We start from the raw sequence: 15,364 nt of genomic DNA, 5'->3' as shown, positions 1-15,364 counted from the left end.
GGCATGGCTGGTTCTTTTGAACTGCCTAGAAAACCCATTGAGGGAGCTCTCCTCTGTCCTTTGGGGTCCCCAGGAGTTTAAAAATCGGGGTGGGGTGGGGATGAGGAGCTGATGCCAAGGGCTTAAGTGGAGAGCAAATGTTTTAAGACTGATGAGGGCACGAATGTACAAATGTGCTTTGCACAATGGATGGATGTACAGATTGTGATAAGAGTTGTATGAGCCCCCCAATAAAATGATTTTTTTAAAGTCAGTCAGTCGCACCTCACAACATGACGACGATGACACCCATAGGGTGGTTAATTCCGTTCAATTCACACAACTGTCCGTTCAATTCACACAACTGCCTTCCTTCCTCCCGTGGACTCCTGCCGCCTACCCGGGCTGAGGAGCTGTCCACAGCACAGGGCCTGAGTCTCCCTAGGGACCGGCGATGCTGTAATTCACCCCCCTGCCTCCAGTCACATGGGCTGGGGCTGAGTGCTCAGCTGGTTCCTAATAGACACTTGCTGATCCAAAGGAAAAGCATTCTCTGGTCCAATGCCACCCCTCCGCCCCCAAACCGCAATTCTTCAGTTTCAACTTTCCTCCTGCGTGAGCTGGTCGTATTTCTCCAGGGACGTGAGGGGCCGGGGGGCAGGGAGCAGGAGCATCTCCCATGAAGTACATGTGTGCACGCCCTCTGAGCCCTCTGCTGCTGCTTCCAAAACAGCCCTCGCAGTCACAAGAGTCCAGGGCACGCCCGTGGCTTCCGTGACTCATCATTTATTATCAAATTATATGTTGGGGGAAGGCTGCCTAATTGTTAATCATCTCAAATTAGTTATTAATGAGTAATGTCATTAATTACAGGCCACCTCACACTCCCCGACGGTGCAGTTGGTTCTGTGCTGAGCTGCCAATCGCAAGGTCAGTAGTGAGAACACCCACCAGCCGCCCGGCGGGAGAAAGACGAAGCTTCGGGTTCCCGTCAGGATTGACAGCCTGGGAAAGCGATGGGGGCAGTTCTACCCTGCGGACACCGACTCGATGGCAGTGGGCTTAATGCCAGGCAGGAGGCACTGCTGGCACCTCCCAGAAGCCCCGCTCTGATTTTAGCCAGTCCTCTGACAGCATCCCGCTGCAAATAGCCCATCGCGGACACCTAATTGCAATCGATGCTCTGGGATTACGGGGCTGGTGAGGAATACTGAAAGTAGTGTGGATGGCCAAAGCAACCAGCGAATCTGTCTTGGAAGACAAACAGCCAGAACGCTCCTTGGAGGCCAGGATGGAGAGACTTCGTCTCATGTAATTTGGACATGTTAGCAAGAGAGACCAGTCCCTGGAGAAGGAGAAGGGCATCATGCTTGGTAAAGAGGAGGGGCCCTGGAGAAGAGGGAGACCCTTGACAAGGTGGACAGACACAGCGGCTGCAACCCGGGCTCCAAAGTAAGGACAATGTCAAGGCTGGCACAGGACCGGGAGTGCTTCGTTCTGTTACACGTGGCGTCAGAACCAACGTTTCTTCACCAGGTCGGCAGAGAGGAACTGGCATGTCCCAACATGTTAAGAAACCCTATTCTAATGGCTCCATGATTTCGGAAGGAACATAAAAAGTCTTTCCTATACTTACCTCTTTCCAATCAACTGTGGGCAGCTGAAGAGGGGTGAGTGTGGCTGTCCTGAGCTGCTTAAACTCACCGCCACCGCGGTGCCACATGGTACCGCAGAGTGACAGGACACCTGTCCGGGCACCGTCTTTGTCGTCCTTGGTCTGAGCAAATCCCTCGTTTGTTTAGAGGGGGGAACCTGGCTGGTGGCTTTCATCAGCTCATCTGAGACGTCCTCGAGCTCACAGTTTGAGACCCCTGGGCCTAATGATAGGTTGGTGACTGGCACAGGAGATGGCATCGCTTTGGAGAGAAAGTGGGGCTTGAAGGGTAGCTCTTCGGAGGTGTGACAAGAGCTGGGACCCCTCTTGTCAAACGCAACCAAGAGCAGCAGCAGCGGGGGAGGGGGGGGGCTCCATCTTCAAATTTCACTCAAGCTCCTATGGCTTAGAGTTACCTCTGGGACAATCTCCCACAACACTGCCTGCTCAGGAAGTCTCAGGACCTAAAGACTCATCTAACAGAGTGTGATCGGGAAGGTGAAGGAATTGTTCCTGGCCCTGCCCTTTCCCATAAAACCCAAACTAGAAATGTATGGGCATCCCAGGGTGGAGGCGGGGGGCGGGGGACGGGATGAGCTTCCACCTCCTGAAGTTTCCAGAAGCCATACTGACTCTGCTTCCACGCTATCAGAAGGGCCATAAACAGACCTCCCAGCAATTACATATCTCCATCGACGACTAGCCAATTAAGCACTCCCTAGTTATGACACATTAATGCGGTCATCGGGGTTCGATTCTATTTTGCACATCAGAGACACGGGAGGCGTTCTCAGCTCGGGATCACAGCTCGATTTTCTTGAGTCTTTTCAAAGTGCCTATTAATCGCCGGTTAATGGGACCATCATTCGTTAGGTACAAGTGGGCTATCTGCTCCTCCGAGCCCCACGTGCTGTACAGAGACAGCAATTACAGATGCCGCCCGGGCACCGCAAACACCTGCATTGCAACCTCCCTCTCTCTTTGTCGTCAGTGCCTCCTGTTGTTAGCTCCAGGTGGCCTGTCGGGGCAAGAGGTCAGCCTCCCCTGGACATCTGGGAGGACGCATAACTCAAAGCCAAACTCACTGCCATCATCGAGTCTCCTCTGAACTCACAGCATCGACGCTACAGGACAAGACAGAGCAGCACCTGCGTTTTTAGATCTTTATAGGCGTAGATAACCTGGGTTAGGCATTGGGATGCTAACCACAGGGTTGGGAGTTCAAAACTATGAGCCACTCGATGGGCGAAAGATGAGGCTTTCTGATCCCATAAAAAGTTACCATCTCAGAAACCCAAGAGGGCAGTTCTATCTTGTCTTATAGGGTCACTACAGGTTGAAATTAACTCAATGGCACTGAGTTTGGTCAAGGTTTCAGTCCAGCAAGCTTTATGTTTCAGCATACCAATTGGTGTGCAAAGAGACATCCCAAGGGGCCCTCCTATTAGCTTCCAGAGCGGCTAGAAATACTGTTCCTTCTCTAGGAGAGCTCAGCTGCAAACCAAAAGACTAGCGGTTCAAATTCACACCACGGTGCCTCGGAAGAAAGGCCTGGTGATCTCCTTCCTGCAGTGCAGCCATTGACAACCCCAGGGGCACAGTTCCGCTCTAACACACTCGGGTTGCCACGAGGTGGAGGAATCAATGGGTCGTGGTCCTTTGTTTTCGTACATGTTCCTGAATCGTGGCAAAGTGTGGCATCAACTTGGCGGCAGCGGGTTTTACCAGTTATGTTGGCGCCCAGGTGCCGTAGTGGGTTACATCTTGGGCTGCTAACAACTCCAAGGTCTGCCATTCAAAACACCAGCTAAGGGAGAACGATGAGGCTTTCTAGTCCTGGAGAGAATTACCATCTCAGAAACCCACCAGGGCAGTTCTACCCTGTCCTATAGGGTCCCAGAGTCAGAACTGACTCGATGACATTGAGATTTGATGCTTCCCGGTGGCAAAGGTGGCAAGCAAGATGTCAAGACAAAGCTTGGGGGACAAGGTAGCCCCAGAAACAGGTACCTCCCAAACGCGATCCTTCAAGGCTTCCAGGCACAGTTTATCATTTTTGAGGAAGAACCAAGGAGTATGGATATGATCATTAACCTTAAGCATTCACGGTTGCTGTTGGCTAAAGACTGCATCTGACATCGCCAGCTCAGAAACCAACAGGCCATCTCCGCCTTTGGTAAGAAAGCCACAAACTTCCGGCACCCATTCACAGTAACTGAGCCACCCATCACTGCTCCTTACCCCCTCCCAATCTCTCCCCAGCAACCCACAGGGTGGGGCTGGACCAGCCTGGAGCCCTCTTGCTACAGACCTGATGGGGAGCGACGGGTCCCCGGCGTCCCACCAGTCTTTCGGGGGGCTGATGTACATGCACCACAGCTCCCAGCTGTACCCGTGGGCCGAATTCTCATACCGCTGCACCTCAAAGGTGTCCTGCTTGATGTTGTCGATGGAGGGGAGGATCACTCGCTTCCTGTTTTCCTGGATTCTGGATAGAACTGGCTCAGCCCTGAAACAAGGAGAAGCCAGAATCAAACCTCTCTCCAGAGACATGCCTTCCACCCTCCCAACCACACAGACCAGACGGAAACAACAGAGCTAAAGGCTGGTTCTAGGGGGTGATCAAAGCCAGCACAAGAACCCCAGATGATGTCATGTCCGACTCATGCAGTCCCATGTGCTCTGTTGGGCCTACAGAAGTCAGGGTACAGTATAGCACCGATGAAACATACAACTTTCCTCTAGTTCTTTAACGCTTCCTCCCTCCCTCCTACTATTATGACCCCAATTCTACCTTACAAATCCAGCTCGACCAGAACTTGGACACTGGTACAGATAAGAGCTCACAACACAGGGAGTCCAAGACAGATAAACCCCTCAGGACCAGGAATGACAGAAGCGATACCAGGAGGGGAAAGGGAAGGTGGGGGAAGAATGCGGGAACTGATCACAATAATCAATGTATAATACCTCCCAAGGGGATGGACAACAGAAAAGTGAGTGAAGGGAGACAGCAGTCAGTGTAAGACATAAAAAATTATAGATTATCAAGGTTCATAAGGGAGGGAGGGTTGGGGAGGGCGGGAAATGAATTGATACCAAGGGCTCAAGTAGAAAGAAAATGGTTTGAAAATGATGATGGCAACATAGATATTAATGTGCTTGACACAATGGATGGATGTATGGATTGTGATAAGAGCCCCCAATAGAATGTTTTTTTAAAGAGCTGTTTTGTTGGATGGAGATCACCAGGCCTTTCTTCCGAAGTGCCTTTGAGTGGGTTTGAAACTGCAACCTGTTGGTTAGAAGCTGAATGGGTTAACCATTGGCACCACCCAAGAAGCTTACATGGATTTAGTTCTGTTTGTCCCCCAAAAAAGAGGAGGTGACATCCTAACTCCAGTACCTGTGTGTGGTAGTTACATAATCTGGTGTCAATTTGAGGATTCAGAGTGAAGGGGTGGAGTCTAGCCTGCCAATCAGGTAGTAGCTTGATGACCCCATTTGGAGGCGCTAAGGAGATAAATAGCTTGCTGGAGGCAGGATACATGCTCACTCCCTGTGAGGCATTCCTGATGACAAGACACATGGAGAGAGGCTGAAGGAGCCAGATCTCTGGAGCCAGAGAAACCACGTGGAGATCCCTGCCAGCACTGAGATGTTTACAATGCCACTGGATCCACAAGACTTCCCATCCACTGACCTGTGATCTTCCTGTATTTGGAGTCATTGCATGTGTTTCATGAGTCTGAAGAGGAATTTGTAAGTTGGTATCGGACCTATGGGCTAATATCAGACTTATGGAGTTGATCTGGACTGGGCTGGGCTGTTTTCTCAATATTCAATTGCTCTTGTAGAGAGCGCTCTATCTTATACACATATGGATGTCTCTGGATTTGTTTCTCTCGTCTACCCAGGCTCACACAGGGTGACTCTGCTGCGCAAGCCCTCTCCAAAGTGCTGAAAGGGCGAAGAAATCGCTTTGAGGACTAAGCTGCACCTGGTCCCAAGCCACGGCAGTTTCCATCACCTCACCTGTATGTGGCAGTGGGACAATGAATAAGAAGACCAAGGGAGACTCAATGCCTTTGGATCACAGTGCTGGGAAAGCATATCAGAAGCACCATGGACTGACCGCAAGAAGCACAAACACGTCTGTCTTAGAAGGACCGTCAAAGTGCTCCTTAGGAATGAGGGCTACAGCTCACATACCGTGGATGTGTGTCAGAAGTCACCAACCCTGGCACCTTGGTTTGAAGTCTCGCTCCAGACCTCTCGTGCTGGCTGACAGGAATAGCATCGCCACTGAGAGGTTCCCCCAGGGGAAGGGTGTAACAAGGAAAACTGCTTGAAGTTCTGGGATGCTACTGGACCCCTCTCTTGGCTTCAGGAAACCTCATCTTCCACTAAAGGCCCAAATCCAAACTGAACTCACTGCCTCTGAGTAGGTTCTGAGCTTACGTCCCTGAGCAGGGCAGACCCAAGGCCTGTGTCCGGTCCACGGTCGACATGGCAGGGAAGTTCCAGCTAAAACTCACTGCAGGGCATTTTTCTTTTCTTTTTACTTTTAATCATTTTATTGGGGGCTCGTACAACTCTTATCAAAGTACGTCTATCCATCTATTGTGTCAAGCACATTTGTACATCTGTTGCCATCATCGTTTTCAAACATTTTCTTTCTACTTGAGCCCTTGGTATCAGCTTCTCATTTTTCCCCTCCCTCCCCCACCCTCCCTGATGAACCCTTGATAGTTTATAAATGATTATTTTTCCATGACTTACACAGACCGGTGTTTCCCTACACCCACTTTTCTGTTGTCTGTCCCCTGGGAGGGGGTTATATGTAGATCATTGTGATTGGCTCCGCCTTTCTCCCCGACACCTTACCCTTACCCTGCAGGTATCACTACTCTCTTATCAGTGGTCCTGAGGGGTTTATCTGTCCTGGATTCCCTGTGTTTCCAGCTCTTATCGGTACCAGTGTACATGCTCTGGTCTAGCCAGATTTGTAAGGGAGAACTGGGGTCATGGTGGTGGTGGGGAGGATGAGAGGAAGCATGAAAGAACTAGAGGAAAGCTGTATGTTTCAACGGTGCTAGACTGCACACTCCCCGAGACCCTTCTTTAAGGGGATATCCAACTGCCTGCAGATGGGCTTTGCATCTCCACGCGGTACCCCCAACATTCACAAACTTTGGGGCATTTCCACCAAAAACTCACTGCCGTTGAGTTAATTCTGATGCCCAGTGGTACTACAGGACAGGGTAAACTGCCTTTGTGGGTTGATTTCCGAGCCTGTAACTCTTGATAGGAGAAGGCCTTATTCTTTCTCCCTGGTGCGGCTGGTGGTTTCCAACTGCTGGCCTTGCCGTTCGCGGTCCAGTGCCTAATCTCACCAGGGAGATTCTAAAGCAGGTTTGTTTGGTTTTTTTTTTTTAAATATCCCCTCTGGGTAGTGCCTGATGCCTTCCCCTGCTGACTTTCAATTCCCTTTCCCAAAATAGGTCACTCCCTGCCCCTGATGGCCTGCTTTTAAGAAGTCTCTCACTAGCTCTTTTGTGTGCCCGGGACTATGTCCGTTGTTTTAATTGATTATTTAATTGATTTCTTTAAAAGGATCTAATGTAATTGGTCAGTGATGGGAGGCTGGGAAGTCATTAAATGCAAAGGCTGCTGGGTGCCTGCAGCCCCACGAAACTCTGGTCCTGGGCAGCGGCTTCGGACCGGCTTGGAAGCCAGTCCCGGGCAGCTCTCCTGGTTTGAAGGGCAGTGCCAGAGAGTCCTCACCCCCTGTGAGTGCTTCCAAGGCTGGAGCAGGGAGGGATCCGCCCCATATTTGGGGAGCAGAAGGGGGCTCTCTGTGGCAGAACGGTCCTGTCTGCTTTGCAGAGAGCGCAGACTTCGGAAGAGCGTCAAGTGAAAAGCCCCGTCCATTCTCTGCAGTATTTGGAAGAATAATGAGCCCACTCGGCCTGCAGCCACCTCTTTTCATTTGCAGCGAGTGAATTACCTGCTGGCTCACCTCATCCTTCTATCTAAAGCGAGCCATAAAGTATCTGCCGGGCCACTTACTGCACACAGCCTGCTGGCGCAGCCACGCGGGCCCTGCTGTTCAGTCTCCAGCCCTGCTCATCCCCGGGGTGGGGTCTTGGGCTATTTAGAGAAGATGGTGGGGAACGCTGGACTAGCTGACCAAAAAGAGCACCAGCCGACCCCAAGGAGAAAGATGAGGCTGTCTGCTCCCACAGAGATGTGCAGTCTGGGGACACCTGAGAAACCACTGTAGTCTGTCCTCAGGGGTGCTAGGAGTCTAGGTGGCCTGGATGGGGATGGGTTTCAGCCAATTCCCGAGGCTGAAGCCGGATGTTGAGAGGACTCCCAACAAGCCCCCGTCTCTGTGTTTGAGAGGGCCAGCTCTCAAGCACTCCGAGTGATGCTGTGGGTGAGGCTGTGGGCAGCTAACCCTAAGGCTGCTGTTCAAACCCACCCGTCACTCCTCGGGAGAAAGAGGAGGCTGCTTGAGTCCATAAAGAGCTACAACCTTGAAACCCAATGAGTCCTGGTGGCACAGTGGGTGAAGAGCAAGGCTGCTGACTGTCTGTAAGGTCAGCAGTTCGAGCCCACCAGCCGCTCCTAGGGAGAAAGCTGCAGTCTGCTTCTGGAAGGATCTGTGGTCTCCAAAGCCCCATCATCCTGGGTGGCTTGGTGGGTGACAGTTGTGCTCTTGACTGTCAGGTCAGCAGTGTGAACCCAGCAGCCTCGCCAAGGGAGAAAGATGAGGCTTTCTACTCCCGCAGAGTCACAGTCTCAGGAACTCACAGGGGGCAGTTCTGCCCAGTCCTATAGGGTCGCTAAGGGTCAGGGTCGACTCGATGGCAGTGGGCATGTTTTTTTATTGGTTTTACTCACTGCCTTCAACTCACTGTCATCCTTAAAGACAGAGCGGATGTGTCTCAGAAGATTCCCAAGGCTGCCGTCTTTACAGAAACAAGTCCCCACATCCTTCTCTCACGGAGAACACTGTCTACCCTGAGAAGGTGAACCACACAGAGACGTGGATTCACGGAGGGACAGTTGCTACTCAGGTGGCACTGGGGCTGATGGAGCTGCAGGGCGAAGACTTTGGACGGGAGGCTATTTGGGGGGCAGTTGTGCACAGCAGCTGGAGTACCCTGGCTTTTCCAGGCATTCTAGAACCACCGCTCTGCCCATTCTGGGGACCCTTGGGACCATCATCCCTCAAATCCCGTCAGGAAGAAGGGCCGGAATACGGGTTCCTCCGGCAGGTAAGCATCGAAAGCACATACTCAGGTAGGTGCCCACTGCCTCTGTGGAGGGCTGAGCTGGGAGGACCATCCCAGGGTGGCACCTGGTGGCCACTAACTGAAAGGCTGACAGCTCCAACCCAACCAGGAGCACCTCGGAAGAAAGACCTGGTGGTCTGTTTGGAAACAGGCTGCAGCCTGGGAAACCCAATGAAACAGCGTGTCCCCCAAAGGCACAGCTCGGAGGGGTTTGGGAAAGTGGAGGAAGAGACGGTGGAAACTCAGGGGGGAGGAGGGATCAGGACGGTGAGGGGACCGCCATGGATGGCAGGCAACAACGCACATGTGACTCGCTGAGTGGGGAACCAGGGGTCTCCATGGTCACCCTTCACCCAGCTCACAATCAAAAGTGAAAGGGAAAAGCAATTCATAAAAGACCCTCCTAAAAGGCAGCTCTACGCTGCATACACGGGGGCCACCATGCTTTGACAAACCGAGTCCACAGCAAGCCAGTGGCCATCAGGACAGCGGGAAGAGGCAGTGAAGAGAAATGCCAGAGGTGGAATGGTGCAGACGGAACGGACGGGTGAACGGGATGGGAAGGAGTAGGTGAAAGGGACATTGGAAGTGGATGGCTGGGAGCTGATTGTGGTGGTTACATAATCTGTTGTCAATTTGAGACTATCAAGAATGAAGGGGTGGAGTTTAGCCTGTCAATCAGGTTGCAGCTGGATGACCTCATTTGGAGGCGCTAAGGAGATACATAGCTCTCTGGAGGCAGGACACACGCTCACTCCCTTTGAGACACTCCTGTTGAGAAGATACATGGAGCTACACTAGAGCCCTGAAGCTGGAGGAGCCACGTGGAGACCCCTGCCAGCACTGAGATGCGTCCACCGCCACTGGATCCACACGACCTTCCAACCACTGGCTTGTGATAGTCCTACATTCTGGGCCATTGCATGTGTTGCGTGAGTCTGAAGAGGGCTTTATAGATTGGTAGCGGACCTATGGGTTAACATTAAACTTATGAACTTGATCTGGACTAGGCTGGGATGTTTTCTTAATATTCAATTGCTCTTCTCTATAAAGCTCTTTCTTATACACATGCGTGTCTATGAAATCTGTTTCTCTAGTCTACCCAGACTAACACACTGATGACGGGAGGAAAAGGCAGTCAGCCAGGTAGGACCAGGCCAAGCCAGAGGCTCCAAAGGCTCATTCCGGAGCTTCTCCTAGGAAGTGTCTGGGTCAGTGACTTTCAAACACTGTTCAGCCAATTGTTCACTGGGAGGGTTTGCTGAAGCTCATTGCTGGACCCTGCCCCCTCTGGCTTGGTGGCACAGGGGTTAGGCAGTTGGTGCTAACTGTAAGGTCCGTGGTTCGAGCCCGTCAGCCACTCCACGAGATATAGATGCAGCATTCTGCCTCGATGCAGCCTTGGCAAGCCAAGGGGGTTGTTGAACTCTCTCCCATAGGGGGCCTGGGCATCGGGTGGACTTGCCGGCCGTGGGGAAGGTCAAGGGCAAAATACACATTTCTAGCCAGTTCCCACCCAGATGATGCTGATGCTACTGGTCTGGGGGCCACACTGGGGGGGAGGGGGAGAGCTTCCTGGAGAGGCCCAATTCTGGCACTAGGGGGAGAAGTGAGGCTGACGACCCACAGCCGTGGGGGTCTTCAGAGTGTGAAGGGAGCAGACACCCAGTGAATGAGAGTGTGTACCTGAAGGGACTGGGTGAAACAATGTCCCGGGTCCCCCAAACCTGCAGCCTCTCTTTCTCCATCCAACCTCCAAAGGGTTCTAAACTTTGGTAAACATGAAGGATGGATGGGCGTCTTAATTCATTCTTTCAATTTCACTTATTTATTATGGAAGCATTGGTGGTGGGGTGTGTGTGTCAAAGAAACATTGGTGGTCGCAATGTGGAGTAGGCATTAGACTGCTAACCACAGTATTGGGGGGACGGGGGTGTCCAAACTCACCAGCCGCTCCTGGGGAGAAAGAGGAGGCTATCCGTATAGCCTTGGAAACCCACAGTGGATTCTCAGAGTCAGAAGCGACTCAATGCCAGCAGGTGGGAAAAACAAACGTCTTGTTCTCTCCTCACTTAAGTGACCCTGGGCACGGGTTAAGGGTGCTGGTGGTGGTGCAGTGGTTAAGCACCAGGCTGCTGACCATAAAGGGGTGGCCGCACCCTGTCGAAGGTGGAAGACTTGGGAGGCCCAGTAACACCGGGCAGCCCACTGGTTAGCCGTTGGTGAATGGCAGCTGAGTGTCCCTATCCCCGCCCCCCACCCCTGCCTCCCCACCCCATACACACAACCCGAAGACCCAAGGCCAGGCTCTTTCCATACACATGGCAGGCTAGGGGACCCCTAGGGCAGTTCTGCCCTGTCCTGTAGGGTCGCACTGAGTCAGAACAGACCCAACGGGCGTGAGTTTCTCTTTGGGTGTGAGGCCCAGGTTATTGAAATGCCAACTTAATTGGGGTTTGGTTCCTGAGCAATAAGCACCCAATCAGGTTTTTGAGCTGTATTCCCTTGTAACTCGCTCGCTGGGGTGTCTGGGTATTGTCTGCTGGTTCACAATGCCCTCATCCCACACCACCAACTCCCCATCTCCCTCCCTGCCACCAAGTCCACGAGGACCACCTAGACCCTATGGGACAGGTCAAACTGCCCCTTCCATCCGGACCCTGCTGCCATCTTCCTCCCCGCACCCATCCTTCCTCCTGTACTCCAGAGCACCAGGCAGTAGACTCCAGCCCTCCGGACCCCCGAGTGGCCCCACCTACCAGCCTGCGGTGAACTCCACGTGGGCGTCGAAGAAGCCAGTGATCTGACCCGTGGCTACCTTCCAGCCCTCGATGCGGGCCCGGATCAGGCCCTCCCGCCGCTGGTTTCGCACCACCTTCACCAGCCCGGGGTAACGCTTGTGGACGTACTCCTCCAGGGGAGCCTTCAGCTCCTCTGCAAATCACAAGACACAGGAAGTCATCCGTGAGCAGGGCCAGGCGTGGCTGGCTTGGCGTCCTTCTGCAGAAGAGCCCCCATCCTCATAGGCAGGCTCCTCTGGTCAGGAGAGGGACCCCTGGTGGCATAAATGGTCAATGGGCTTGGGTGCCAGTGTGAAACCACCCAGAGGTGCCTCTGAAGACAGGCCTGGCAACCTGCTTCAGGAGGGTCAAGGTGTTGGGTGCCCGGCATCCTATGTCTGGGTCACCAAGTGGGCAGCACTCCCTGGGCTGAGGATCAAAAGGTCAGAGGTTCAAACCCACTAGCTGTTGAGAAAGGGGGAGAGAGAGGGGAAAGGAGGTAATAAAAGGGAGAAGGGTGGTGGAGAGAAAGGAGGGAGAGAGAGAGAGACAGAGACAGGCAGAGAAAGAGGGGGAGTGAAAAAAGAGAGACAGAGGGAGGGAGAAACAGAATCCAAGAGAAGGAGAGAAATGGGAAAGAGACAGAGAAAGTTGGGGAGAGGAACCAATGAGAGGGTCTGCTCCCATAAAGACTGACAGCCCCAGAAACCCGACTTGGGGCATCATGAGTTGGGACCGACTCTCTGGCAGAGGGTTTTGGTTGGGGCTGCAGTCTTGGCTGGGAGCCGGTCATTCCAGCTGCAGAGCCGCTGGCAGGGCTCAAACTGTCGGCCTTTTGGTTAGCAGGTCAGGACGCAACCAGTGGGTCATCAGGCTTCCTTCACCAAGAATCCCAGCTTCAAAACTCACTCTCCCCACCCCCCGACCGAGCACCCACAGGGTTTCAATCAGTGCAAAGAGGATGAAGGGAAACAGCAGAGGCAAGAACGCCGCTCTCCCAGAGGACCAGGGACGTGGCCGGAGACATCCCACCTCTATGGCCTACATGGGGCCCTCTGACATGTCCTCTCCTCGTGGCCCTTCCTCCTTCAAGGGCCTTGTTCCGGTCTCCCGCCGACCTGGATCCTCAGAAAGCCCCCTTGCCCCTCACACACCATGACCTCCTAAGAGCTTTGGGCAGCAAAGACCTCTTTGAAGTGTTGGCAAGGAAGGATGGTACTCTGAGGACTAAGCCATGATGGTCTCCAAGCCATGATGGTCTCCCACGCCTTGTCCGCACGTGGATATTGGACACGGATGAAGGCCGACTGAAGAAGAATGGATGCATTTGGATTCACATGCTGGCAAGACAATATCGAACGTACCATGGACCGCCAAAAGAACAGACGAGTCTGTTTTGTTGGACGTACAGCCAGAAAGTTCCGTAGGAGAGAGGTGGGTAAGACATCCTCTCGCGTTATGAGGAGAGATCAGGCTTCTTGGTCACGTAGAGGGAAGCCCCCCAAAAGGAAGCCCCCTAACCAGACGGACGCACACAGTGACTGCAGTGATGGGCTCAAACACACCGGCAATGCGAGGCAGGTGCAGGACCAGGTGGTGTTTCGTTGTGTTCCGGCCCGGGCGACTGGGACTCTGAGCCAACTCGAGCACGCCTCCCAAGGATAACACCATCACCAACCACAAAGAAGACTGGATACCCATCCTGGCGCCGGGAAAATTAGGACAGTCGGACCCATACGCAAGGATGGTGGCTCTCTGATTTGAGGGTGCTCTGGCCCCAACTAGTGCTGTTGCAGGAGGGGCCCAAAGGACTTCTGCGTTTCCCTGCCGGGTAAGTGACACTGTAGACCAAGGATGCTTGACAAAGGGCTTGGGGCGTCTGTGCCCGCTTGGTTTTTCATTCATTCCCACGAGTGCTGGGGAGGGAAGGATGTGCATGGAGGACAGTGGACCACTGAATGGCCCGAGGGGGGCGCCGTCCACTGAAGAAGGTGGGCCCAGGATGATGAGGGGAGTCTAGGAAGATCACACTCTGATTGAGGAGTGCTGGCCACCATGCCAGGGGACCATCAGCCACGGTGACTCTGGGCTGCCCGACAACCTACGACCTCATTCTGGCTCCTGGCTATACCAGTCGCCAAGGCTATGTACCGAGGGGTGTCGGCGTCTGTTCATGAGCTGTGATTGAGACGATAGAGGACAAGCTGGGGTCGGGGTGGAGTGGTGCTCACGAGGCTGGAAAGAGAGATGACTTCATTATCACCATGCTACCTGCACTCTACTGAGACCCGGATTTGAACGGCACAAAGGGGTAAATAGAGAATGCCTTCTCATTGGGTACTAGCTCATGACTGCTTGGCTTACAAGAGACGCTATCCAGAAAGCCCTTAATAGGCATTCAACAGAGGCGATTTCTAATAATAATCAGTCTCTGGCTGTTATTAATATGGAAGTAATGACGACTAGCTTCTCACAAACAATCACCTGCCCTTCTAGCAACTCGGGATCATTCTACCTTCTGTCTGTTCTCTCTCCTACCAGGCTGGGGGCTGCAAACACAAAGCAGAAGGTCAAGGGACTGAGTGGAATAGCCCAATGGGCTTCATGGGAACACCAAGGAAGATGCTGTCACCCTATACCTGGGGTATCAGAACGAGAGAGGCCAGGCAGACTTCTCTTCTCGGGGTGTGATTCAGCACTTAGCCAGCTGTGGGTCCATCAACAGTTCACACTCAAGATCTCTGTCTGTCTGTCTCTCTGTGTATGTGTTTATGATCCCATCAGGGAGGTGGGACCTGATCCAAATTGGCAGTGACAAGGGAAGGAGTCCAACGGCTGGGGCTGTTCACGGAGGAGGCAGCATTTGTGTTAAGCTGAAGGATTTGGATGTCTGTCCTCTCACTGTCATCCTTAGGGGCCGTGGAGTGGGGGCTCCGGCTCATAGAGACCCGTGTACAACAGAACAGAACACAGCCCGGTCCTGCACCATCCTCACAAGTCCTTCTGTTTGAGCCCGTTGTGGTAACAATGGTGTCGATCCATCTGCTCAAGGGTCTTCCTCTGTTTCACCAACCTCTACTTGACCAAAGGAGCCTTAGCAGCCTAGTGGTCACACTTTGGACTGCTAACCCCAGGGTCAGCAGTTCGAAACCACCAGTGAGCAGATCCTTGGGAGAAAGCTGAGACTTTCTGCTCCTGTAAAGAGTTAGGGTTGGAAACCCACAGGGGCAGTTCTCCCTGTTCTAGAGGGTCACTGTGAGTCAGAGTCCACTGGATGGCAGCTAACAACAACAGGAATGAAAGTGGCACAGTCGCTAAACTCAAAGAGGTACCCCATGTTAGGAGAGAAAGAGGCAATAGAGAGATTGAGAGATGAAGGCTAGACAGCAAGTAGGCTCCTGGTGGGACCAGTAGGAAAAGGGGGTTCCCTCTGGATGCAGGTGGGCTCTATGGAAACGGGGGGAACACAGAGAGAACTGGGTAAGTGAAACAGTTTAGAGAGACTTCCAGGAAGCCTGGTCCTACAGCAACTGGGGTGAGTGAGAGCCTGAGAGGCCTGGGTTACTGAAATCAGATCAGGGATGGAGGAATTGTGCAAAAGGCCAAACAAACCTTAAAGGGAGTGGACAGGTTTACCCCAAGCTCAC

At 53.0% G+C, this 15,364-nt stretch overlaps 1 protein-coding gene across 1 annotated transcript in view; it reads right to left on the bottom strand.

Annotated features, from left to right (window-relative positions):
* GALNT17 (polypeptide N-acetylgalactosaminyltransferase 17) overlaps positions 1-15,364 on the bottom strand; it is a 389,162-nt gene that overhangs the window by 162,355 nt on the left and 211,443 nt on the right. The window contains exons 4-5 of the mRNA XM_075528539.1: positions 11,697-11,871; positions 3,945-4,142 (exon numbers count right to left, since the gene is read on the bottom strand). Coding sequence (XP_075384654.1) covers positions 3,945-4,142; positions 11,697-11,871 — 373 coding nt within the window. The remainder of the gene's footprint in view (positions 1-3,944; positions 4,143-11,696; positions 11,872-15,364) is intronic.

The sequence above is a fragment of the Tenrec ecaudatus genome, chromosome 12 (assembly GCF_050624435.1).
Source record: "Tenrec ecaudatus isolate mTenEca1 chromosome 12, mTenEca1.hap1, whole genome shotgun sequence".
NCBI lineage: Eukaryota > Metazoa > Chordata > Mammalia > Afrosoricida > Tenrecidae > Tenrec > Tenrec ecaudatus.
Note: the sequence above shows the minus strand (reverse complement) of the source record. Positions and strands in the feature narration are given on the sequence as shown.